At 37.3% G+C, this 27,545-nt stretch overlaps 3 protein-coding genes across 3 annotated transcripts; all 3 read left to right on the forward strand.

Moving 5' to 3' along the window:
* On the forward strand, positions 1–9,379 carry LOC130413771 (hyaluronidase-4). The gene is made up of 4 exons (XM_056739184.1): positions 1–76; positions 4,370–5,363; positions 6,582–6,671; positions 6,935–9,379. The coding sequence occupies exons 2-4, from the start codon at positions 4,410–4,412 to the stop codon at positions 7,397–7,399; spliced, it is 1,509 nt and encodes a 502-aa protein (XP_056595162.1). The 5' UTR covers positions 1–76; positions 4,370–4,409; the 3' UTR covers positions 7,400–9,379.
* A 913-nt stretch (positions 9,380–10,292) lies between these two features.
* Positions 10,293–15,697, forward strand: LOC130414299 (hyaluronidase-5-like). The gene is given in 5 exon segments (XM_056740138.1): positions 10,293–10,328; positions 13,067–13,763; positions 13,766–14,004; positions 14,080–14,169; positions 14,488–15,697. Coding segments are annotated over 4 exon segments (1,323 nt in total). The 5' UTR covers positions 10,293–10,328; positions 13,067–13,072; the 3' UTR covers positions 14,791–15,697.
* Positions 15,698–16,442: 745 nt separating this feature from the next.
* LOC130414395 (hyaluronidase-5-like) lies at positions 16,443–19,392 on the forward strand. Its single transcript, XM_056740268.1, has 3 exons — positions 16,443–17,392; positions 18,650–18,739; positions 19,057–19,392. The coding sequence occupies exons 1-3, from the start codon at positions 16,478–16,480 to the stop codon at positions 19,390–19,392; spliced, it is 1,341 nt and encodes a 446-aa protein (XP_056596246.1). The 5' UTR covers positions 16,443–16,477.
* The last annotated feature ends 8,153 nt before the right edge of the window (positions 19,393–27,545 follow it).

Below are 27,545 nucleotides of genomic sequence, written 5' to 3' on the forward strand. Positions count from 1 at the left end.
CGAGAAGGCAGGTCGGCAGACTGGGAGAAACTATACTAGCACACTGTAGATGCGGAGAGGTGCGTGGGATCTACAGGTGAGTAGCCTCTCGTTTTATTATGTAGAGCTACATCACCCATTGATGGCTGCTGTGTAAACAAACTGTGTATAAAAATAGACGCATTCCATCTTTAAAAATAGTACTCTGTAATTCACAGTGCGTTCCCATCAGGGCATCTTTTCAAGGGACTGTTTTTGAATGGCATGCTCAAAGCAGTACGCAAGTCTGATGTCTTGGCATCAAGAGTAAACGTCAAAGAAAGTTTCTCCTCATCAATTGGAGGACTTCAAGACCCTGTTGTGCTGGTTACATGCTGGTTTAAGCTGTTCATGTGCTGGTCTTAGCTGGTCGTGTGCTGATTTAAGCTGGTCATGTGCTGGTTCCTCACCAGCTTAAACCAGAACATGACCAGCACATGACCAGCTAAGATCAGCACATGAACAGTCTAAACCAGCACATGACCAGTCTTAAACCAGCACAGACCAGCAAACCAGCATCAAAACCTGACCAGCATATGCTGGTTTTTTCAACAGGAGAAGATAGCTTTCAATGGTACTATAAATGTACCATTACAGTTTACGGGTTGTTGGTTCCGTGAGTATTCTGGATTTGGAAATGGCAGGGCAAGACCTAATCTCAAGTGTGTGAGAAGCAGACCCAATAGGAGAAAACTTAATTAGCCAGGTCCAAATATAATATATGCAGACCTCAAAGGAGGCTTAGTTTGGGAGTCCGTCTGGAAATGTGCCTTGGCATCACTGAGGTCTTTGAACTGTCGCTCTGTCTGTAAAGATTTTGAAGGGACTTAATCAGAGGGAAGGGTTTGCAGATGAGATAACGCACGTCCGCATGAAAATCTTCTCCGGGAAGACGGCCAACGCACTCCCATGCTGGAGTCAAGCAACCGACAGCCAAGTGTTATGCTACTGTCATCAATAAACTTCAATGTTTGCCATGGGATGAACGTCATTTTGAGATCTTGTGATTTGAACTTTATGGTTAAGATACTAGCGTTTGCAAGGAAGAAACCTTCAGTAATTTTCGGTGAAATGTGCAGTGACGGCTGTAAAGTGAATATTAACCTGGTTGAGCCAAAACACAACCTCAGAATAACCATACTAGGTGTCTGTTTGGGTTACACCGAGAGTTGTTTATTTTTCAAGCTTTAAAAAAAACTTTTATCTGCGATCTCGGTTTGTGATCTTGGGATTCCAACTGAACCGTAAAAAAAGATCAAACAGAAAATATCCACTAAAAATAATGAAAGCTATACTCCTAACAGAAAATCATCATTTCATTTGAGACCAAATAAGAGTTTAAACCAAAACATACTTGAAAGTGTGCGCACATCGTCCTCCGAGCTAATAAACCACATATCTCTTTGGGGACCATGAGGTTCCTTTAAGGCCGTTTGAGAAACCCTCTCTGTCTCCTGTTTTAAATATGGTTTGGTCGTATTTATGTTTCCAATTTGGATCAAATTCACATTTTGATGGAAGTGAACGAAGACGCGTCCGCATGTCAGCGTCAGGTCGACTCCATGCTTTCTGTGGTTTCTCTGAAGCCATTGCCTAAAAGTTTTCTGCAAAAACCACTTTCACTGAGCCACATGTATCGTAATTATTGCCAGAGTGGGCTGAGGGTTCGAGGAAGCTTGAAGATAAATAAATCTATGGTATCTGAAAACCATACAGGCATAATTTCCCTCATTCTTTATGGTTGTGTAGGTTCTCATGACCCAGTGTTTTCATTTATGGCTAAACCTAATGCTTCACGGAAAGTTTTATTCATCCCCCACTTCTCTAGAATACATAATCACAAGAGGGCTCCTTCCTCCTCTCCATATTCTGGCACCATCCATTTGAAAAACTGTTCTGGATTCAAGCCTTTTATAAACATACATTTATTCACATTAACAGTATTGGCAGAAGATTTTATCCAAAGGGATTTAATGTGCATACAACTTATACATTTCGTCACTTTGTGCGTTTTTTAGGAATCGATCTCCACCAATGCTCAGACATGGGAACAAAATGTTCGGTCAATGTTTAAGCCAACTTGTTAAAGCCATAGTATATAACTTTTAAGCCTTATATTATCTAACAAAGCACAAAAAAATATTATTATTTTGGACATATAGTTCCAGGTTTCTCAAACTCAATTGTCTCCAAATGGTGGGTCAGGGAATTCTCAACAAAAATAACCAAATATCAGAAAAACGGCTCCATGGTTTCATAAAGAACCTTTAACATCTGAAGAAACTTTTTGTTTCACAAAAGGTTCTTGTGGTGAAACAAGATTTATCAGATCATAAAAAAGTAAGAAAGAGATGGTTCTTCAAAGAACCTTTGGCTGAGTAGTTGTCTGTGGAAACAAAAAAGGTTCTTCTATGGCATCGCTGTAAAGCAACTTTAAGCACCTTTATAAGAGTATACTTTGTCATCTTTGCAAAAAGGTTTTATTTAGTTTCAACATTAAACAAACTAGACACTTTATCTTTAAAATGTATTGCATGACCACCTCAATAGGATTCTCTACATATCCTATACAAGGTAATCAAATGTCTTCAAGAACAGTCACTTATATCTACAAAACGTTGTGCAAAGCACTGGTCTTATCATGCAGGAATTGGTTTAATTCTTCCCCTCATGGCACGGTCCCGGCGCCAGTCATGGGGGAAAAAGGGAGCTGGTACTTCCAGTCGGAATCTTTCCACTCAATAACAACCACCGAGGAGCTCCGCATTTTGCTTTCATCCGCAACATTCCACGCTGTGCCTCGTTTTTTAACCTCAGATTTAGCGCATGACTGGCATTAATAGACTACAAATACATGCTATTATTACTACGGTTACTGGTGATTGATTCCGTGTCGTGTGGCGAGGGCAGTGAGAAATGAAACACTCACAGGACATCCTGTTACATTTTGCATTAACTTCAGTCACCATAACTGAAACTTTCTTGTATTTAAAATATTTGTCAAAACCTGGTAAAAGTAAATGTTTTAAACAACCCTGAGCTGGTCTTTGCTGGTCTTAGTCTGCCAATCACTGTAATCCAGAATTTAAGAAATGTCTCCGTGGTTTTGTGTCCATATAATGTCAGAGGGGGTTGTTTGGTTACCACCATTCTTCAAAATATCTTTTGTATTCTGCAGAAGAAAGTCATTCAGGTTTGAAATGACATGAGGATAAGCAAATGATTAAAGAATTTGTATTTTATAGGTGAACTAGCCCTTTAAAGCCATATTAAATAGCAAGGAATATAATTATGACCATACATATGTAGTATGTACGGTTTTATACAGACTGTAGATCCTGGAAACACAAAATGACTCGTATACATGGGTGCTAGATACAGTGAATTTGTTTTAAAATGCTTTAGCATTCAAACAGGGCAAATGGCGAGGGCAGCTGTGGTATGGCAATGTGGGCGCCACACTGGTGAGTACGTGGTTGTATTTGGCCATAACTCTGTGGTTGACTGCTGGTGTGGGTGATGACTGCAACCCCCAAAGTAACAATTGACTCATCATCAAACCAGACAGAATCACGAAATATCGCGTGTCTTGTCGACTTCACCCTTCGTTTGACATGAGCATTAAAGGGACAGTTCACCCAAAAAGGAAAATTCTGTCATTATTTACTCACCCTCTTGTCATTTCAAACCTAAATGGCTTTCTTCTGCAGAGCACAAAAGATGATATTTTGAAGAATGTTGGTCACCAAACAACGGTGGTACCCTTCCATTATTGTTTGCACACAAAACCAATCCAAGTCAACAGGTACCGCCGTAACCAACATTCTGCAAAATATCAACCAGGAGCTTCACATTTATCTTAAAAATAAGAACCTTGTCTAATAAAGCTATTAGATATTGTATATACAAGTCGCCAACTTCAGCATTAATAAATTGTCCCTCCTGTGATATTTTAGATCGTTCCTACAGAAAGATTAATTAAAGGAGAGATGTGGAGATTTTAGTGGCATGTAGTGGTGAGGTGGTGAATTGCAACCAACGGCTCACTCCATCCCTCCCTTTCAAAGCACTAAGCTGGATCTCACAGGATAAAGATGACGTCGTGTTTTCGCTTCTTTGCCGAAGGAGATAACATATTTACGAAATGCACTCTGTAGAGCATTTTGTCAGTTTAGGGCTACTGTAGAAACCACATGGTGATTCCCATGTAAGGGGACACGCGGTGTATGTAGATAGAAATAGCTCATTCTAAGGTAATAAAAACATAACGCTTCATTATGTAAGGTCATTATACACCTCTGAAGACATAGTTATGTCAAGTTATGACACATACCTGTTTTTGTCTCCTCAGAGGATGATTGAAAGTTGCCAGTGCTGAGTCACACAGCAGAATGCCTGTTGTGCCCCGTGGGGCCTCGCAACACCACACTGCGCCCGTAGCCTGTGCAATCATCTGTTCCTTGCTGTTAATCCTCATCCATCCTGCCTTTTGCCAAAAACCTGCAAAGTTGCCTCTGGTGGGCCGTAAGCCTTTCCTGGCAGCATGGAACGCCCCGCTGGACATGTGCACGCTGAAGTACAAAGTCAACGTCAGTCTTGATCTCTTCCACATCAGCGGAAGTCCACGAGCAGTCCACACGGGTCAGAATGTCACCATCTTCTACGCCAACCGTCTGGGCTACTACCCTTTCTACAACGAGGAGGGGGTACCCATCAACGGAGGCCTACCTCAAAACAGCAGTCTCAAAGAGCACCTTCACAAAGCCAGAAAAGACATAGCGCACTTTATACCCTCCGAAGACTTCCGTGGCCTGGCTGTAATCGATTGGGAGTACTGGAGACCGCAGTGGAGTCGAAACTGGCAAAAGAAGGACATTTACCGCCAGCGTTCCCGCGAGCTGATCGAGCGGGCCTACGTTAACGTAACGCTAGAGCAGGTGGAGGAGCTTGCACAATTGCGGTTCGAGAAGACTGCCAAGGAGTTAATGCGGCGCACGCTGCAGCTCGGCACGCAAACCCGTCCGAATGGCCTCTGGGGTTTCTACCTGTACCCCGACTGCCACAATTACAACGTGCACGCACATGACTACAACGGCACGTGCCCTCAGCAGGAGAGAGTTCGGAACGACGAGCTGTTTTGGCTGTGGAACAGCAGCACTGCCCTTTTTCCGGCACTGGCTATACGTAAGGGCCACACGGACAGCATTCACAACCTGCACTTCTCGAAAAATAGAGTGCTGGAGTCGCTGAGGCTGGCCTCCCTTACCTCACTGCCTTATGACCTGCCTACATATGTATACACACGGCTGGGCTACAGGGATGATGCCATGGCATTTCTGACCCAGGTAAACACCCGTAGATATTTAAAAAATGCCAACATACAGTTACTATGTCGCCCAAAAGCCCTCAACATGATTTTGAACCTGTGCTGAGATAAATTCTGAAAGCTGAAATACTCATTCATTCAAAATAATTTGGTAATATTTTATATTAGTGATACAGTTTAGCTCACTTGCTACTGCATCAGCACCCTTACATAAAATAACTTTGTGTTAAAATTATACTGACAGCACATTTTAAAAAAGTATACTTTCGGTGCACTTTGTCAGTCAAATGTAAATTTAAGCATATTTCTAAAGTACACCGTGTATTTGGCTTTAACCTGTATTAAACGGAAGCTGATCTTGCTAATAAGATTTCTATACTTTTAAGTATAAATATTACAACCTCAATAGGAACACATACTAGTAGAGTTAAAATGAAAGATTATATATAAATAATAAACTCTTAAAGTAGTGTTCATAAAAAATATCATAAAAGAGTATGTTAAAGCTTACTTTTATAAACTAAAAAACGTGCCAGTTATTCCCAAGTAGTCTGGACATTTTTTTTCCTAGTACCTTGATTCAGTAGTAACATACTTACTGCGTACTATAAATAAATATACTATATTATATATAATATATATATATATATATATATATATATATATATAAATAAACTTGAACTTTACTTTATAGCATACTTTATAAAACTTCATGTATACCTATTTTTTGGAAAGGCAGTCTAGAGGCCAAGAGAGGTCATAAAAAAAACATAAGAATCGCCCAAACAAAGAATCGATAAGTGTTGAGAAGTTTTATACAATAAAAGTAATAAACAACAAAATATGAGTATATATGTATACAGGACGGAAGTTAACTCTGATGATGAAACAGTCTATAGGCAACTAAAAATTTCTGTAGCTTGAATGTGCTGCAAGTCGCTATAGATAAAAGTGCCTGCAGACCATAAATGTTAAACAATACTTTGTGTCTATAGGGAATATCAAACTGGGACAGAAACAAAGTGTTGGCCCATAACCTGAAAGAGCTCCATCTTGTGGTCAAATAGTAGCCTACACATAACAATACATTTTACTTCGTCATGGATTGGGTTTATCTCATACAATCTGACCATCTTCAGACTATACTAATCATTAATGCTTTTTTATTGTTTTGCATTATTATTTGGATTCCTTCCTTTGCTCGCAAATGTACCGTATTTGGCTTTTCGTTTCACAGAAGGATTTGATACAAACAATAGGAGAAAGTGCTGCTCTGGGTGCAGCAGGTTTCGTCATTTGGGGGGATCTCAACCTCACGTCCTCAAGGGTAAGATTTTTAACACCTGTTCGTTTTGATATACTTGGTTCTGCTGTTCACATCAACACAGCTTGACAGATTTAGGTCGATTTAGGTCAGGAAAGGTTAAAAGGTCTAAATTATACTGTGAAAAAAGCATTCGGCAGTATGTGGCAATTCATTTTTTCTGTTAGAGATAAAACATTATTCATACTGATCTTATATATGCTATCTATGCTCCACAGTCCCCTTTTCACACTTCAATTCTGAATTCACTTTGACTCTCTCCCCAGCACAACTGTTCCAAAGTCAAGGCGTTTCTAAACCACAGACTGGGACAGTACATCACTAACGTTACCCGGGCAGCCGAAGTCTGTAGCGACTCCTTGTGTCAGTCCAACGGACGCTGTGTCCGCCGAGACCCTGAGGAACCACACTACCTACACCTGAGCCAATCCAGCTACCGCATCCACTCCAACAGGAACGGCACGTTCAGAGTGACCGGATATCACTCTCAGCAAGAGCTCCACCTGCTGACCGAGAGGTTCCGCTGTCACTGTTACCAGGGGTACCGGGGTGACCGCTGCGACAGCATAGAGTCAGAGGAGAAGGAAGAAGACAATATGATCAAAGAGAATGTGGAGGAGGTGAGGGAGGAGGAACACGAAGATACGAGCGATGCAGCGGTGCATTTAGAAAAAGCCCTCATTCTGACTCTTCTGCTCATCTTCTTAAACTTTGTTTGTATTCAAGAGTGAAACACGTCATTTATGTGCCACTGGCATCCTTATAATCGATAGCCACAACCCAAAACCATACTTTTGGTATGTAGCAAGTGTTTCGGTGAAAGGACGCTTAAAGAAAAGTTTTAAACATTTTACACTTCAACTTCGCCAAAAAAACAATATTTCTACATTACAAAGACGATTCCCGTAAAAAAAACAATTCGGTCAATATTAACACATGAACGCTCCCTTTAAACTGAAATAGCAGAACAATACAAATAGAATATGTCACACGTCACCTGTGAGGAAATGTAGCCATAGAGCCTGAAGATGGAACATTTATTTTTGTGATTTTGCATTTTTTAAGATTGTTACAGTGGTGCTGAATGGTGATGTAGAGACGCAAGCCTTTGCACAAACTTTATTCTAAGTAGATATGTAGAATGACTGTTCTGAACTTTAGTTTTTCATTATATGCTCTTTGATCTGAACTGAATTCTGGGTTATTTGTTCATGTCTGTTTGCCCCGAAAAGGTTTACACATACTGTTTTGACAAAGCACTGAAACCAAAATGCTTTTCTTGACTTTTCTGAACAAGACCTAGAATGTTCCCCTTTTCCTTTGCTAATCACAGTTAATCTTGCAAAAAATGACTAGTGCAGGATGATGTCATCAATATTTTTGTTCCCTTTTCCTAAAATATTTACTGTAAAAAACCTGCTTAACATACTACTCTAGTAAACTAGCATAGCTAAAAAATGTTTGCTTTCAAATTATAATACTTGCTGTAAGAGCACTTCATAGTCAGAGAGCATGAAGTATTCAATGCAATACACACTGAATATGTGTGATCGGTATAATTCGAACATCATGCTTCCCAATACAATCAAAACTTTTAAAGCTAGACAAAAGTTTGATCTGTCAACATAGACACTATAGCATTTAGCGAAGCCTAAAATATACTGTATATAATCAACTCGTGCTAGTGGTGCCTTAACCCTCATCCTTCTGTCTATAATAATAATAATAATAATAATAATAATAATAGTTTAATATGCCTCAAATTATGCAATCATTTTGAGAAACAGACAAGCGCTTGAATGTTTGTTGTAGTTCTATTTGAAGCTTGTAGTGCGGCCCACAGCAAAATAATATTGAATCCTGCTCATCATAACTTAAAAAAAATTCAAAGATGTGGTTGTTTTCTGTCTATGTAACTTGAAAGCTTTACAAATACAGTACAAACACATGAACTGAACTCTTTCACCCTATTTGGAGCTTTAATATTGCACAATACAATCAATTCATGTACTTGTTATAGCGGACATAACCAGAGTTTAAGCTATTATAGGAATTGCACAAATTGTTAATCTTTTCCCAAAATATTCCCAAATTGTTTATTAAGACAAAAAAGATTGAAGATGTTTGTGTTTACACATTTGCATTTGCAAGAAATGCTACAGAATGCTGCGGTGTGAAAACTAATAATGATTGTATTTTTTAACTGTTCTTTATGAAGCAAGCCAGAATCATTGATACTGGAAATATACAGTAGGACGGAATACCTCAATGGTTTGAGCAAATCTGCAAATTGTTACAAGTTGCAAAACATGTCCACCAAATATTTTGTATCTCCAGTTTTAGGTTCAAGGATAATTGCACAATGTTTATTACTATTTTCAGATAGATGTGTCTTCTTTACTCAATAATGCATTAAAGTTTTTTATGAAATGTGCATTGTGTGCATTGCAATATCGTAGCATTTAGACAGTAGTTTGAGGCAGTATACAATCAGAGCCTGCAATGTTTGACGTGATTACCTCAGTGCTATACTTTGTGAGTCTCCAAATGTTTTCACATATTTTTCATTCATCTCAAAAACATGCAATTATATGCATTGTGTAACAAATTACTTGACTTTTTTACATTAACCAAATATTCAATGAAGACAATGCAATGTGCAACAAATGTTGCTTGACTTATGCACTGCAAATAAAGGATTGTAACCAGTACTCTACACTATTTTCTTTGATCCACAAGAAATTTATGCATCACATCTACCGCATACACACTCATAGTAAAGGGGTCATATTGTGCAAACATGTGTTTTTCTGTGTTATAAGTTGCCCATGCATGTATTAGACACGTATAATTGCAAAAGATGCATTCTATCTCAAAGCGAATGCTCACCCAGACCTGCCTGAAACGCCCCGTGTAACCACACCTCCACAAATCTACGTCAGTTCGTGGTTTCATTTGACTAAGACCACCCAAATGTATAGGCAAGTAAGGTGGGTGTACCTGTCCGTACAATTGATTTGGAACCTGATGTCCCAAATATGGTAAGATTTCCATCAAACGCTTGCAGTATTCGACCAATCAGTACACACTGGTTAACTGGCCAATCATCGCACACCTTGCTTTTCAGAATGACGATCTTTGTAAAAAATCTGCACGTTTTAGAGAGGTGGAGCAAAGAGGAGATACAAACTTTTTAACATTTAATTGTGTATACACATTGCATAACATCTAAAACAGATGAAAACATTTGTTTTAGCAGTGTCACATGACCCGTTTAAATGTAATAGTCTGCACTCTGCACCATTGTCTGCATATGCATTGACTGATTTGAGCTATAAATACAAACTTTGGCTTTTTTGTACATGGTGACATGAAGTAGATAATCCACAGATCAGTCTGATTTGATAGTTTTTGCATTTCAGTAGCGCAAAACTAATTAAAATCACTTGTTCTTATGATTTTAACTACAATACTTCTATGCATATTTTTTTTAATCTATTTCATCACCAATTTCCAGTCACACTGTAAACACTCATGCATTAAACACTGTGTATATTTCTGAAACACTGACCCCTGCTAATGTTTAACAAGAAATTGAGCAAGTCAGATTTCAACATTGCTTCAGAAGAAACCACTCGTAGGAGACACCCGTCTAGCTCGGTAAGACATTAGGCTATTTCTGAATTATAATTTTTTTCGTCAGAAAAGTGGTTATTCTCCTGATATCATGATCTCACAATAATACAAAATGTGTAGGATTTTACATTGTACTTTCCTTGCACTAAGCAAAAGCCAGTAATATAGGCCAATCCTGCACGGATCAAATTACATTTACATTAATGCATTTGGCAGATGCTTTTATCCAAAGTGACTTACATTGCATTATCCTATACATTAGTTTCTAAGTATGTGCAATACCATGGGATCCTGTTCACAATGCTCCTACAACTAAGCTACAGGAAAGATAAGTTAGAAAGCATGTAATTCAAACTTCATATGTGGTAGAAAGTATCGAATTACAAATACTCAAATTACTTTTTTTTCTGGAATTGTACTTTTTTAAGTAGTTTAAAAACGGTTTACTTTTAAATGTTACATTTTTTGTGCTTTATCGGTACTTTTAATGCGCTATTTTCCCTCGCATTGTCGTCGCTACTTAATTTGTTTAATATTTATGTGATTGGCTAAGGAGAATAATCAGTCCCGTCACGTGACCCCGTCCACTCAAATTGCGTATAGAAAACGTGCGTCACACAGATTAGAAGACATCTGCCGCCAATTTAGTTTAATCATGGAAGGCGTCAAATGTGTGCAGAAGGCAGGGCGCGTATCAAACGGCTGTCACTTGTATGTCAATGCGGGAAAAGGGCACAATACTCCGAGATATGGAGAAATATTGAGATCCTGTATCACCCCGTTCGCCAAATTTCATCCAAACGGCTCTATATCTTGATAAAATTGTCCTTCTCTCTCAAAGGCTTTATATCAAGTGATCTGTTCTTATAAGTGAGTAGGGAACATATGCGATTGGTACGCATGCGAAGCAGTTTCGCAAACTTATGTATAATGTTGTAGAAAGAAGCCGCAGGGATTACTTTTATGTTGCCTCTATCTGTATTTTGAACCATTAAAGAAACGAACCATAAAAAACCATGAACGACAACTCCAGGTAAATATCTTTATTGTTCTACCTAAGAAATAATGTCACATACATCTTGGATGGCTTGAGGTCGAGTAATTGATCAGCCAGCTCCTTTACAGATATGACTGTTAATGCTAATCCAATGCAATTTAGGTTACAAATGTTGTGCCTTTTTTGCATGCAGTATTTGGGGCTCTTAATTATTATTTCCGCATTTTGGGGCCTAGTACACGTGACTGAACAGTGTTGGAAGTGCATAAATGGTTTTTATCTGGTAAAACTGAGCTCATAATAGACTGACAGAAAAACATATTGAATGTGTTTTGTCTGAGTTGTATCCAGTTATATGCTTTACCCATTAGGTAAGGATGTGTTTTGTTAAAACTAGCTATTTTCTATATAATTCTCCAAATTGGATTGTTAATAATTATTTTTAATTAAATAAATAAACACCGCCTTAAAAGTAACTAGTATTCGGAGTCGTTTATGAGAAAAGTAAACTTTTTCACGGAGTACAATTTCAGCGGCATGTAACCGTTCTTGTACTTAAATACAAATTTCCAGTACTCTTTCCACCACTACTGTACGACTTCTGACTTCACCACAGACATCCGTACGGTAGGTTAAATGCACTACCAACTGAATCAATTTGTCGGGTTTGTAAACTTTATTAAAAACAACCACAGTTTTGAATCCAATTCAATAGTAAGAACACATAAACATAATACTATCGCACTTCTAAATTCACTTGCAACTCGTCCAACCTAGACTTTGGGTAACATAGAAAACCAAATCACAAAATGTAGCTAATGTAATGTTAGCCAACTTATTTTATCATTAATAACAAAAATTATTAAATGCATTTATTAAATGCATACTTGCCCTAACTTAGATGAAACATATGAAATGATATAAAATGCACGAAAAGGAATAAATAAATTTGACAGAATGAACGACCTAAATGTTAATGAAACGTATTAATTACACGAAAAATATGTATTAAGCTTATCTTTCCACTTGAAATGGCTATTTATGAGAAAATACATTTAGATTCGTTGTCTGCGTTCTTTAAAAATTGTTTTCATCTCTGGTCTTCCATAAAACACGTTGGTAAGCGTGAGCTTCGAAGTCACGTTTGTGTCCGCTAGTACGCTTGCGCAAAAAAATCGCGGAGTTCTTTATTTTTAGATAAGTGTACAAAATTTGTGCAAAAATATTTCTCGGGTAGAAAGACAAGTACAAAGAGTAAAATAATAGTCTTTTTTGCTTTTTATATTACTTAAAGTACATCCATATTGCTTAATTTCTTCCTGAAACTGTTCAGAATTTGTTCACATGAATGTGATATTCTCCAAGTAAAATAAAGTTATTGCACATTTAGAATCAAATGGTATCTTGTACAAAAAAAGAAAAGTTCAATTTGAATTAGTTACAAAAATTAAACAAACTAAAGACATGAATTCAATTGTTGTGCTTGAAATGTTCTCTGTTGTGTCGTAACCTCATACTTTAAAAGAAATGCATTTGCGTTGTTTATATGAGCAAGCGCAACATGTTTGTCATGCATTTGGTTCACAAAATGAATGTGCAACATTGCTAGCATGAGGTCAGACATCATAATTTTGTCATCGCATACTAAATACTATGCAATTTTTAAAATACCATTGAACACATGGATTAAACGAACACATAACCAAGTATATTTGAAATATTAATGACATAAATGTTTTAAAAGGCTTTTTATATTTTTGTGTAGTGAGGCATGCAGATGGGAACCCAAGGAATGCATATCCGTTTAATATTTCACATGATTTACATCATATTCGGCCATATTTCCACATCATCATCTCTTCTCCCAACCACAGTTCCTCTCTTCAACGACAGACCTTTTGTGCTCCTATGGAACGCACCCATTTCCAAATGTCAACAGTTAAAAGTCCCTCTCGATTTATCACTGTTCCAAGCAGTCACCACACCTGCAAGAGTAAGAAATCAGTCCCTGACCCTGTTCTACAAAAACCGCATCGGGCTTTTTCCCTGTATAGACCTTCAGTCCTCTAAAGAGTATAATGGTGGCATTCCTCAAAGAGGCAATTTGTCAGCTAGTGTAGACAACGCTAAAGAAGAATTCACGAAGTACATTTCCGATTCATCTTCTGGCCTTGCTGTCATGGACTGGGAGGAGTGGCTTCCGATGTATGACCGAAATTTTGACCTAAAAGAGATCTACAAGGACCTGTCCATCAACTACACTCTCAAGCATAACAATTCTCTCAACACTCTACAGGCCGACAGCAAAGCAAAACAACAATTCCAGGAGGCGGCCAGGGGTTTTATGGAGGAAACTCTAAAGTTGGGGGTTGCGCTTAGACCTCAGTACCTGTGGGGCTACTACTTGTTTCCAGATTGTTATAACTATGACTTTGAGGAGGAAAACTATACAGGTGTTTGTTCGAGCGCACGAAACAATTAAACAACAAACTTTTCTGGCTGTGGGAGACCAGTACTGCCCTATACCCTTCCGCATACCTGCCGACCTCTACGAGCGGAAGCAAAAAAGCAGCACTGTTTGTCCGGCACCAAGTACAAGAGGCAGTGAGAGTGGCAGGATTGTCAAAACATCCTTACACTGCACCTGTTTACGTCTACCTGCGCCCTCTTTTACGGGACCAGAGGGAGCTTTATATGAATGAGGTACTGTATGAAGTTGGCTGGCTTGTAATAATGTGTAAAATATGTTATGTTCATGTTTCTTTGTTCTGGATCTAGATTGACCTGGTCAGCAGTATAGGTGAGAGTGCAGCTCTGGGGGCCGCTGGATCAGTGCTGTGGGGGGCGAGTGCTGATTATACAAACAAGGTAATTCTGTTTCCCCAAAATTACAATGATGTCATCTTTAGGACAATCTCATTTTATTCTATGTTGTACTATTTATGTTACTGATTTACATTTACATCAAACGTAAAAGAGGTGTTTTATATTATAGATCTCATTGTGATTTTTGGAAATTGCCATCATTAAAGTTAAGGGCATTTTGGAAAACATCATCTTTTGAGATTGCAAGAATTTCTCAGATTTTGCTTTCTTATGCTTTCGCAGGTCACTAATCCCAATGTATTTTTAATATTATTATTTCAATATTATAATATATATTATTTCAGTATTTTTTTTTTCTAGGCCTCGTGTGACGCTTTATCTGCATACCTGTCTGATACATTAAATCCCTACATTGCGAACGTTACCACTGCGGCTCATTTCTGCAGCAAAAGCCTCTGTCAAGGCAACGGACGCTGTGTCCGCAAAAACTCTGACTCTGAGGACTACCTTCACCTCAGTACAGAAAGACATCAAATCAGAAGGAATGCTGGGAAATATATGGTTATGGGCACACCATCGCTGGATGACCTCACTAACTGGGCAGACAAGTTCACTTGTCAGTGCTATGAAGACAGGAAGTGCTCTGTTAGAATCACACTGTAGATAAGACAAGCGTCTTTAAAGGTGGCTTTGGGGGTTGCCAAATCATGTTTAATTTACAATTGATTTGGGTAAAAATATAAAATGCATTGCACAAAGATAATTTGATATTTTTGTATTTCTCTGTATACCAAGGATTATTTTAATGACTTTTTAGTGTAAGCTTCAAAGGTGCTGTGCATTTTTTTGGAGGATCTATATACAGACATGTCATTTAACATGGATAACTATGTATTCAGGAGGTGTGTAAAGAACTTACGAAGCGTTATATTTTTATTACCTTAGAATGAGCTATTTCCATCTATACACAGCGTGGATCCCCTTATCCCCAATTCACCATGTTTCTACAGTAGCCTTAACGGACAAATGCAGTGTGTTTTGTAAATACGTTATTTCCTTCGACAAAGAAGTGAAAACATGACGACATCTTATTTCTGTGTCAGCCATTATAGTGTTTCGAAAGGGAGGCGGGAGTGAGTTGTTGGTTGCAATTCGCAACCTCACAACTAGATGCCGCTAAACTTCATACAACTGCCTTTAAAATGCAACGCCGAATATTATAAAAGGTTATGCCTCGGTCACTTTTTTCAAACATAAATTAAATAGCACCCACAATTTAATCTTTCTTTTGTCTCTATTTCTAGCTTAACATTTGCAAACCCTTGAAAAGATAAAAGTATTGCTTTTTGACTATCTATAAAAAAAATCTTTTTTCTATAAAGAAATTAAATTACAAATGCTTTTGTGCACATGTTGTTCACTTGCATGACATTAACAACTTAAAGGAGAACAATATCTACAGTATTTGTCAGATAAGATATATATTAACAGTTGGAAGTAGCCTGATAAATCCAGAATAAACATTGGAAAATGAGTAATGTAACTTGTTTGCCCTTGTTAGTTAAACTGTCAGCTGTCGTTGCATAACCCTCTTTAATCTTTTTTCAGTACTGTTTGTACTGTATGTACAGGTTTCTCCTTTTATCCAAGACGACCTGCCCTCACCTCAACATGACCACGAATATAAAGTGTATCCACATTATGCAACAAATTCACATTGTGACCTTCAATTACAGGCATGTGAGCAGTAAATGAGATTGAGCGGAATATCACGTGCACTTTTAATGACGTTATTCATAGAACATAACTATAATCTTTTAAAATGCATACAGAATATCCTCTTACTGAAAATCCACTGTCAACTATCAATAAATCCTCACTAGATTAGAGTCACAACATATCAAGTACTTTAAAGGCCAAACACACACCAAGATGTTACCCGCTTCCCCTTTATCATAAAAAAACATTGTTTTTGATAAGATTTTGCTATATATACACACTCAACATGTAACACAATTTGGAGCCACTACAATGTTCAGTGAAGTGAAAGGTAAGAAATGTCATTTTAAGGTCACTTTATTTCTTATGTTTGCAATATCACAGTAAATCATTGAATAAATATTTGTGATTTTTTTAATTTATTTTAACATTAAAATGACTTAAGTTTTTAAATACCTAAAAGGTTTCTCAAGATAAGTTAAATGATAAATGACATCATTAAAATCTTGATTTTTGTAGTCCACGTCAGACTCTCTTCATTTATCAGTTATATATATATTTTTATAAATGATAACACTTCCATATTTCACAGACAATCATCAGGTTTACCAGATATCCGAAGGCTGCAATAATGTTTTCCATTCAGGTCCATCTAACTACCCTGATCCCGCTTTTCGGCTTCCTCAACATTGCTTTATCTCTACCGCCAACCCAACATCCGATCTTTAAGGACACGCCCTTCTCAGTTATCTGGAACGCCCCTACTGAAGTATGCAAGAGACTTGAGATCAGTTTGGACACCTCAGCGTTCCAAGCTGTGACCACACCGTCCAGTGTTCCCGACCAATTTCTGTTCCTCTTCTACTCCCAGCGTCTCGGCCTGTACCCTTACGTAAACCCCGACACCAAAGAAGAGTTCAACGGCGGCATTCCTCAGAAAGGCAACCTGACCGCCAGCCTGTTAAAAGCACTTGATGATGTCACAAAGTACATCCCGAAGTCCTCCCCGGGTTTGGCTGTGATTGACTGGGAGGAGTGGCGCCCTCTATGGGCAAGAAATTGGGATTCGAAAGAGATCTACAGAAAGCTTTCTATTCAGTATGTTCAGGAAACCAACCCATCTCTGTCTTCCAGTGAGGCTTTAGCTTTGGCAAAACAGCAGTTTCAAGCGGCTGCGAGAGCTTATATGGAAATCACAGTGAAACTTGGGATCAAAATGCGGCCTGAATATCTCTGGGGCTACTATTTGTTTCCCGACTCTTACAATTATGGATGGGACCAGCCAGGTTATACTGGGGAGTGTCCTGAGCAAGAACAAACGTTGAATAATGAGCTACTTTGGTTATGGAACGCAAGTACGGCGTTGTTTCCCTCGGCGTACCTGCCGCTGGCCCTGCGAAACAACCAAAATGCAGCACACTTTGTTCGTGGACGTGTTCAAGAGGCCGTCCGGGTATCTGCTCTGCCAAAGCACCTTTACACATCTCCTATTTATGTCTATTTACGTCCTCTGTTTCGGGATCAGTCGAAAATATACCTGAGCGAGGTGAGGTTTCCGTCACAATAACCTGCTATAGGCCTACTTGAGTATTTTTACTCTCATGGACTTTATCAGTGTTTTTACTTCTGAAAAAGCATATATCATACTTTTTACTCAACTACATTTGATAAATACAGTGTAGGGTTAGATTTTTTTAAATCAAGTAAAAATACTTGACTAAAAGTTATTAAGTAAAGTACTTTTTATGTACTTGAGTGAAAGCTTTTATCAAATGTGGTGGAAAGAAAACTATGGTATATGTATGTTATATATACAGTGTATATATATATGTGTGTGTGTGTGTGTGTGTGTGTGTGTGCGTGTGTACAAGCATATATTTATATATTTATAAAAAGTATATGACGGGTTTTGATCCAAAATGAGAACTTCAAAAATCATGTTTTTATTGTGCATTCTAATTAATATCAATCAAACTGCATTTGATTTGTTTTCATTTAAGCCATAACAAAATCTACAGCTATCTAACACAATAAAACATGTTAACATTATAAAAACATGATTTTTGAGTTCTCATTTTGGAATCAAACTCTTCAAATGATGCTTCATAAACTATATTCATTTAATTTTCCGAGGTAAAAACATTATGAAGTGTAAGTATGTTTTAAAATGTGCTTGAGAATAAAAGTACTCTACTATTGGAGAGTAAAATCCTAATAAACAATTCAAATGCGTTACCTTTGGAAAATGTGTGTGGCTAAAATCAGAAATCTAAGGAAATAAAATATTGCCCTGATCTCACCCTGAATTTGCAACTATTTTTGAGAGGTGGGTAGTTTGAATGAATTCGTACAATGTGTACATAAACTTGAGATAAGGAGAAAAGAGCAACACTTGAAGCCACACCCCTAAATTTATCTGTTAATGGTGCAAAAGCAAATCATACAAAATGAGGTTGTTAACACAAAGTGGCCAACGTTTAAATGAGTGAGATTCTGTTGTTCGTTATTAAAACATTGTTTGTTTTATGCCGTTTAACACATCGTGAGTGTTGTTTTTGTGTTGAATAAATGGGACAGCACAAGTTGAGTTAAAAGTAACCAAACTTTTTTTTTCCAGAAATAACAGAGATTTGTGAACTCAATTCAATGTTGTCATATTGTATATAACACAATAGTGTTTAGTGTAAATAAAATCTCTATATAGACAAAATGTATATTAACAATCTATATTATATAAATATTTATTGAAATATCGAAAAACAGATGTCTATAAAAACAATAAAAGCCCTATGAATTTGTTTAGATGGATCTGGTCAATACTATTGGTGAGAGTGCAGCTCTGGGGGCCTCAGGGGCTGTTCTGTGGGGTGCCAGTGCAGATTACAACAACAAGGTAGTGTCACCATTAAAGTTAACACAACCTATTTAGTTAATAATTTATTTGATTTAATCCTCTATTTCAACACTCGAGCATTATCAGTACTAAATAAAAACATAACTGTATGGGCAGTTACTTTACAACTCTTTCTACTAAAACCAGTTTTAAGTTTCTTTCTGTAAAAACAAGTTTTTAAACAAACAAGATAAACAAAGCCAGCGGTCATGTTAGATGTACAAATTATTTTTCTATTATATTATTATCTGCAAGGTCATGTATTGTATGCTTAAGAATGCCACATTACCCACAATGTTTCTTTCTCATTCGTGCAGGACTCATGTGAAGCGCTGGCTGCCTATCTGCCGTCGACCTTTAACCCTTATATAACCAATGTGACCGCAGCGGCTAAACTCTGCAGTAGTATGCTGTGTCAGAACAACGGCCGCTGTGTGCGCAAGAACCCTCAATCCAACATCTACCTGCATCTAAACCCAAACCATTTCAACATACTTAAGGTTCGTGGAAAATACCTGGCCGTAGGTACGCCTTCCCTTAGTGACATCACCAACTTTGTGGACAACTTCATCTGTCAATGTTACGCGGGTCAGAAATGCTCAGCTAAAACCCCAGAGTCCCTACCCACAACTCCTTTGGTTGTTGCTGTGTGACTTCATCTGTTTTGATATTTGAATCGTGCGTTTGTGTACATTAAATAAACAAATAATGCTCTTTAAATGTCCTTGATTTGTAGTTGTGTTCCAACAAAAGATTATATGAGATTTGTATTACTAAACACCACTGATATATAAACATGGATACACGGACACCTGTGTGTATAGACTACAATATGCATATACAGTTTGTTTGTAAAATGTACTCCGAAGTATAAAAAGCAATCTTTGTATGAACGTCCAGAGAGTAAATACCAGGCAACTGAAACAGGTAATGTGGGACTGGGGCAGACAGACACAACACTTCCTTTTGAGTATTACCAGTGTTAGCAGAGTCTAAACATGTTGATACACATGTAAGCAATGTGTTCCTGACAGCATGTAAAGATGTAATTATCTTCAATAAGGAAAGTATTCCCCCTTAAGGGTGCTAAGTGTAAAACACAGCTTCCCCATCAACCACTGGGGGGCGTTTCTCGTCCTTGTTTTATTCTATTATTGTAATGACAGACTTTTATTTTGTAGTTTATCAAGAGCTGCGTCCTCCGGACTTCATCTAGCTTTTTTATTTAAGTATCTTAGAAAGGCAACAGTTACATTTCATGGCAAGAATGAAACTACAATGATTACATTTAGGTGAAATAAATGTGCAAATGTAATTGTATAATAAAACATCAACTTTTGACTGACATTTGGATTGTACTTGGAAAAACGCATGAAATTTCCCGCCGAAATTAAGTGCGTCCTGAAGTCCACACAGCACTTTTCTCTTCTTTCCTTATAACTTTTCATGTTAAGGTAAGTGATCCTTTGACATTTTAAAGTTATATTATTGACATTTGTAGAATTTTGTTTCATTATTGCACGTGATTATGATTTTCTAAATTTTCAAATTCGCATGGGGTTTCCTCAGCGATAATGGTTTAATGATGAAATATCGCTGAAACGGACTCTCCACTTTACAGACAGGCTCAAATTGACTAAAACGTATTTTTACAGAAACGTTTTGTCTTGTAATTGTTGTTTTAATTTTTTATGTGAAGGTCTCACCAACAACAGCGTTTAAATGAAGTATGCAGTAATATAAAAGATGTCTAATGTCAGTATATACTTTCCCAACAATTATTTCCCTTCAAAATGATCCCACAGACGTTGGGAATAACCCCAGAAGGAGAACTGTTAAAGGAATAAACAATGTTTATTTATAATGACGTTATTAGTGATGTAACTAGTAAATTTACTCTTCACATGTTTTAATGTACAGAAATGCAAGATAGAAAAACGGATTACAATTAATACAGAGTAATCTACCTGCAAGTTAGATATTTGAGTACATGTAACAACAAAAGCAAATCATTTTGAATACATTTGTGTAGTTGTTTATGCATAATCTGTATTAAAAAAATCAATTTTGAGAATCAGTGTTTAATATTTTTCGATTGTGTTGAATTTTTGAATTAAAAATTGCTGTGGTGTACATATATTTAAATCATGGGATGGTTTTGTATTTGGGCTATCAGCCACATGTGGCCCATGGGCTGTCAGTCAGTTACTGAACTCAGCCATACAAGAATGACATATAAGGTCCACATCGTTCTTTATTATATGGCTTACTGTTGGTAGAATTATGGCACAGATCTGGTTGAGTTGTGGCTGAGAAGATGTGGACCAGATCTGGAACACTTTAAGCAGGTCAGCAGTTTATGGGTCGGACCTGCACCAAAGGAAATTTGCTGAATGGGTAGCTACTGCTTCTTTATCACCTTTACCTGCTCTTTGTCTGATTTTGCTTTGAAGAATAGATCTATGAACCCAGTACTGCACATACTGACTTTCCACAACTTTTGTGCCCTTATCTCCGATGAGACACCATTAGGATTAACAGTGTCAAAGTGACAAAAAGTGTAATTTTAATACCCAGAGCAACAAGAGTTTCATAAATAAGCCCAATGAGAAAAGTATATGACAGAGGCCCTTCATCACAGAACCTGGGACATTATGCAGTTTTAAAAGAAAAGCTTGCCTCACCTACCTACAATCCTTTGGGTTTCATCATTTCCATGACAGCAGCCACCACTGTTGTCAAGGTGTAGTCAAGAAGACAAATGGTCATAGTACGCTTTAAATACAGTATCTTTAAATTCCACAACCAAAAAAAGTATCTCATGAAGAGAAAAATATTCGTCTGGTCATGTGATCTCAACATGGCAGCCACATGTAGTATATAAATTATAAAGTAGATTTTTATAGGCCACTGATGATGGTAAATGATTTAATATAACTGTCATATGTAATATTTACATATTTACTTTACTAACCTCAATAAAACAGCTGACATACATCAATAAACTATAGTCTGCAAACACTATTGTTTAAATACACTTGTGAAAACGAGATAACAAGACTAATTAATATGAACCAATCACAAGACTTCACAACTAATTATTCAATGACTACAAAAAAACTAAAAGGATTAATATTTAGACACAGCAGAACTACAACAGGACCTAAACCTAAATTACAAACTATATCTTAAAATTCTGATCATTTTTTATAACTATTAATTTGTTAGTGACATTGACATGTTTTGAATACTTGTCTTTGGCACTAAAACGCCCCGTGTTTATCCACTGCAGCTTTACCTCTCCGAATATTGTTCCGGGTGTCTTTAATCAATCCTGAAATTCTTTATTTTTATCTGAGGTCGGTCAAACACAAAAGGCTTGAAACACCCCATTACTATTCAAATTTCAGCTTCATATAGCATTCATCAGATTTATACTGTCACTGGGTGTCTAATGAGCAGTTCTCATAAAATATAAATACGTCCCCTTGAAAATGCTACATTTTTTCTCAAGGATTGTGCTAAGTGAAACTGTAACATTAACATCATCTCCAACAAAAGAGCCTGCAGTGACCGCCTGTGACAGGCATAGTGTTCTGCCTTTGGAGGGTGGGGGGTTTCTTGCTACTACTGGGTGACATGACGCAAATGTCCCTGGACAGACAAAAGGCAGCTTTTACTATTGAGTAACCAAACAGAGACTGCAGCAGTGACTCTATAAAATAAAGGGGAAAAGGTCTGAAACATGCAAATACAAGAAACGGATGAGAAAATGCCAGTCAGCTGTTTTGCCATTTTTTCAACAGTATATTTAAGGGTTCACATGTGACATTAAATGACAATTTCTGAACAAAAGAAAACACAAACACACTGTTTATTTCAAGCATTGTGATGTTTCATAACCAGGATAATCTTGACATTTTCATATATACATGAGCTGCCCGTACACATTAAAGCAACACTATAGAACTTTTGCTCACGGCTCCCCCATGTGGCTGAAAAACGCAATTGTCTGTTACCAGTGTCGTAAATAACGTAAGAGTAAAAGCTTCCCAGAGGGCAGCGCAATACACATGAATTTATTTAGTAAGCTGATGAAACCGGCAAATATCAAAACGTTGTTTAGAATAATGCAGTCAGGGGATGGGCGGGGCTGTGTGTACGGACCTGAACACAGAATTTATAGAGTGAGCTTGTAGCCGCTATGAGGCTGCTCAGGTAACAGCGGCGTCAGAATTTGGTCTACCACTGAAACAATTTTAGAGACATTATTTTATGGTAGAAAAACTACAAATTGTTGCTTTAAACGCAGGTATTTTGAGAAAAATAAGTTTTTAGATAGACGCAATTATCTATTAATGCACTTACATGTTTTCTTGCTATGTGGGTTCACCACATGTGGATTTGAAAGCTTACAGAAACATCTTCTCTGTGTGATGTCTGAAAATATACATGCTGCCCCAGGTTGAAACATGAAATGTTTTTGCTCATGAATTCTCTTTACAGCGACCTAGTGACACAGATTCTCAACTCTGACCTTCAAGCCATCTGTCAAGCTCATCCCGATTGAAACCACTAAACAAATGTGAATTCCTACATTACTATGTGTGTGTGGTGCTACACTGAGACTTTTCATTTCATTGTTTAAATTCCTTAATTAATGTTTATTGTTATTCTCTCTGCATCTTTATTGATTTATATTTTTATATTTATTCTATGTTGTATATTTTCTGTAAATCTGTTTTATTTTTTACAATTCTTTTATTCTTCTCAAATCATTTGAGTCTGGTAGTTGGCCTGATTGTTTCTATTCTAAACTCACCTAAAGGAACACCATACTAATACTGTGTTTGACCCCCTTTCGGCTTCAGAACTGCCTTAATTCTACCTGGCATTGATTCAACAAGGTGCTGAAAGCATTCTTTAGAAATGTTGGCCCATATTGATAGGATAGCATCTTGCAGTTGATGGAGATTTGTGGGATGCACGAAGCTCCCGTTCCACCACATCCCAAAGATGCTCTATTGGGTTGAGATCTGGTGACTGTGGGGGCCATTTTAGTACAGTGAACTCATTTTCATGTTCAAGAAACCAATTTGAAATGATTCGAGCTTTGTGACATGGTACATTATCCTGCTGGAAGTAGCGTCAGAGGATGGGTACATGGTGGTCATAAAGGGATGGACATGGTCAGAAACAATGCTCAGGTAGGCCGTGGCATTTAAACGATGCCCAATTGGCACTAAGGGGCCTAAAGTGTGCCAAGAAAACATCCCCCACACCATTACACCACCACCATAATTGCATTTATGAGAAATTGAACAGGTGTTCCTAATAATCCTTTAGGCGAGTGTATGTCTGCTGTTTATTTGTATTCATTGCATGTCGCTTTGGTTGGCTTTGGTGACACGAACTGCATCACAGAGACGCCCTCTGATAGGTGTCTTTGACCTCCATTGACTGCGGCACAAAAAACACTGTACCAAAAGAGGATACATATTCAGTTCCACAAAGGTCTGTTATCTCGCTGTAATAACGATAGGGTCACTATTTCAACCATGATGTATTAACTCATGTAAAACATTAATAACGGATGCTGTGCACTAAACAGTGAAGACATTGGAGTACATGTGGAAATTCTCTCCAATTTAAGGATCATACATCTTAATAAAAAAAACATTAACAATTTTGGACGGTTTCCTGTTATTTCCTCTCTGATTCATCAAATGATCTTTAGTAAAGCTTTATCATATTTCCCGAGCTTTGTCACTGCAGGCAACAAGCGAGCTCGGCCCCATGAGCGCTGACACATTAATGAATGAAGACACATGAACAGTGTTATGCCCTTTAGTTGTGTGATTCACACGCCCGCCAACTAACGTCTGAGGACTTCAGACTAAAACGCACACACTTACTGTAGGTTGACCTATTTTGGGGACGTTCTATTCTGATGTTCTCGGTTCCCTCACCATTTGAATATCTTTCTCAAATCCCAATTGATGTTTTTTCTCTTACTCGTAACATTATTTTCATTACTTTAGAAGAATCAGCATCTTTAGAGGCTATGTCCACATATCGCAAATAAAGAAACAAAAACTGAATTTCATATAAGCAATACAAAAACCAACACTGTGGAATGTTAAATAGGACCTAAATCTTATTTGCCCTGGTTGACACTGATATTGTGATTTCTTTGATTTATAGCAAAGATATGCCGCACGGGGCATCTGAGGACTAATAGCCTGTCAATGTTCCCTTAGATCAACTCATTCAGCTCTTTGTGACCCCCTGAAAATGTTTTTAATCATGGGGTGATCCAGGGGGGCTTGTTGGCCCCAGCGGCCACTGGACTGAACTCAGTGACTCAGGTCTCATTCAACAACTAAATTCTTCTCCTGCAACCTTATGGGCCATCAAACAGCAGACAAATAATTGAACATGGCTTCAGTATTACTGTTTGACCACAGCCTACTGAGCATGTTTAACCAAATGCTTCATTATAACACAAAGAGCATAACTGAGCAGTTCGTTTTAGGGCAACATTAAGATGAAGAAAAGATCTGATTTGCCTCGCACACATTATTAAACTCTATTGTGCATGAGAAGACATCGGTTCGAGGCTCAGGAATGAAATCTCATTAGTTACTCAATCCACTGATCAGCCATGGGGCAAGAAATAATGCATTGCCATTCCTTTACACACATGGGCAATATCAAATATCCATCAACGCTTTTCTCTCTGCTTCTTTGTCGGCCTCATGTGACTAACAATCAATGGAGTAGAAGGAGGTTCATTTCTCCATGATCTTCCACAGGAGTAAAATGAGCTGAAGAATATTCACAGAGGAGTCTTTGTGCGTTCATTGTTTGGCTTGTTAAAGCACACCAGGTGGTAATACATTTGTATTCAAATGTTCTAGTTAATTAAAATATGAATGTGAATATTGTTCTTTCCATTGCAAATTAAATTATCCAAGCAAAATGTAAAATGAACATCAATTAAATCATTTTTTACATGTTCGTATAATTGTCCCATTGTATTTTGACAATTACCGTGAAATTTCAAAACCACGATTATTGATATTGTGTAAATTCTACATGTATTAAAACATTAACATGACTTAAGAGTCACAATACTTACAAACTCTCTATCTCCATACACTTTTGAGCGTGATTTATTGACCGTATAACAGACAAAACTAAAAAAATAAACCAAACTAAAGACGAATTGCACAGATTTTATTTCTTAATAAAATATTCATAAATAAATGTGGCGATAAAAAAAAGGAAAAAGCTATCATGAATTTTTAATTTTCAATTTGATTTTGAATTTCAAAAATTTAGTTTGCTCATTTGGTTTAACAACATCATATGCCTCCCGTAAAACCTACTGTAATGAAACATCATGATACCTAATGAAAACATTTTTGTCTTTATAGCTTGATTTCTTGTCATGTTAAGTATGAACAGTATTTGAAGAGTTTGTTTCCAAAATGGGATAACTTTTTTAATGTTTTTATTATGGTATCACATTTTCATAAAGTATTAGTGTGTTAGTTAGCTGTATTTTTTTAGTTATTATGGCTTAAATCAAAACAAACCAACTGCAGTTTGATTGATATTAATTAGAATGCACAATTAACTTTTTTTTTAAATGTTAAAAACAGAGTTATCTCATTTTGGAACCAAACTCTTTATTTGTACTTTTATACAACCCAGTCTATCAGAAGTGTTCAGGTTTTTTCTTGCTTATCAAAGAATAATAAATCTGGTCAACATGAGCAAAGCGATTTAACGGGTTTAGGGACCCAAAAACCCTGAAAACCTCAATATCTCTTGCGGCCCTGTTCTTTGTAACCACCGAATCGCAGTCCAACAACATTCATTTGGCTTTCCCCCACATGCCATAAAAAGTCCACACAGGGTGGCGATTGTTTCCTTTCCGCCCCAAATGTCACAATGACGCAAACAGTACTCTGCTAAAATAAAACATTTGATTATTTGCGAAAATGTCTCTGCGATTGGGTTTAGATACATTGGACACAAAGCATCAGTTAAGTGCCCTGAGAACACTAGGCATACAGAGGGGTTACGGGGAAGTGTACAGAAAAAAAGGAAATGGAAACAGTGCGAGCAAAAACGAAAAGAGAATAAAGACTCAGGGTCTGTATTTGCAACAGGGACATTGCTATACCTTTTTTAGGGGTGGCTCTTCCTCCAACGGGTATATTCTACACATTTACATTTACTGCTGACTTACATTTAGCAGTTTATTCATATTTTTGTCTTAAAGGACTTACAAATGAACAACAAAAGTTATTTCTTATACATGAGAAAACACACTATATAATTATCTCACATTCCCCATTTGAGAAGGAGCGATGGAGAAGGCACAGGCTATAGAGGAACAATGTAGAGATTGTTTACACTTACACGAGCAATCCCTCTGAATATATTATCCTGCAGATTTACCACAAATATATGTATATTAGCTTAAAGAAGCACAACAGCATTGTTCACACTGATTTATTTGAGATAAAAGGCTTGTTTATCTCTTTTAGGCTTGGCCGTCGTTGTGTGACGCCACCTGTTCCTTTCTCATTTCCCATTTTGTACAAATTACTATTGGTTCATGGAATGAGCAAAAAGCAGCATAGACTGGAGGCAATGGTACAGCTAAAATATTACCCCATTTAATCTTATCAATATTAATGCAGTTGTAATGAAAGCATTTGTAACTCATAAAATTGCTCTGCCAAGATGAGAATGAACTCATTAATGGGACGTTCATTATTGAGTGATGAGC

This window comes from Triplophysa dalaica, chromosome 24, assembly GCF_015846415.1.
Source record: "Triplophysa dalaica isolate WHDGS20190420 chromosome 24, ASM1584641v1, whole genome shotgun sequence".
Classification (NCBI taxonomy): domain Eukaryota; kingdom Metazoa; phylum Chordata; class Actinopteri; order Cypriniformes; family Nemacheilidae; genus Triplophysa; species Triplophysa dalaica.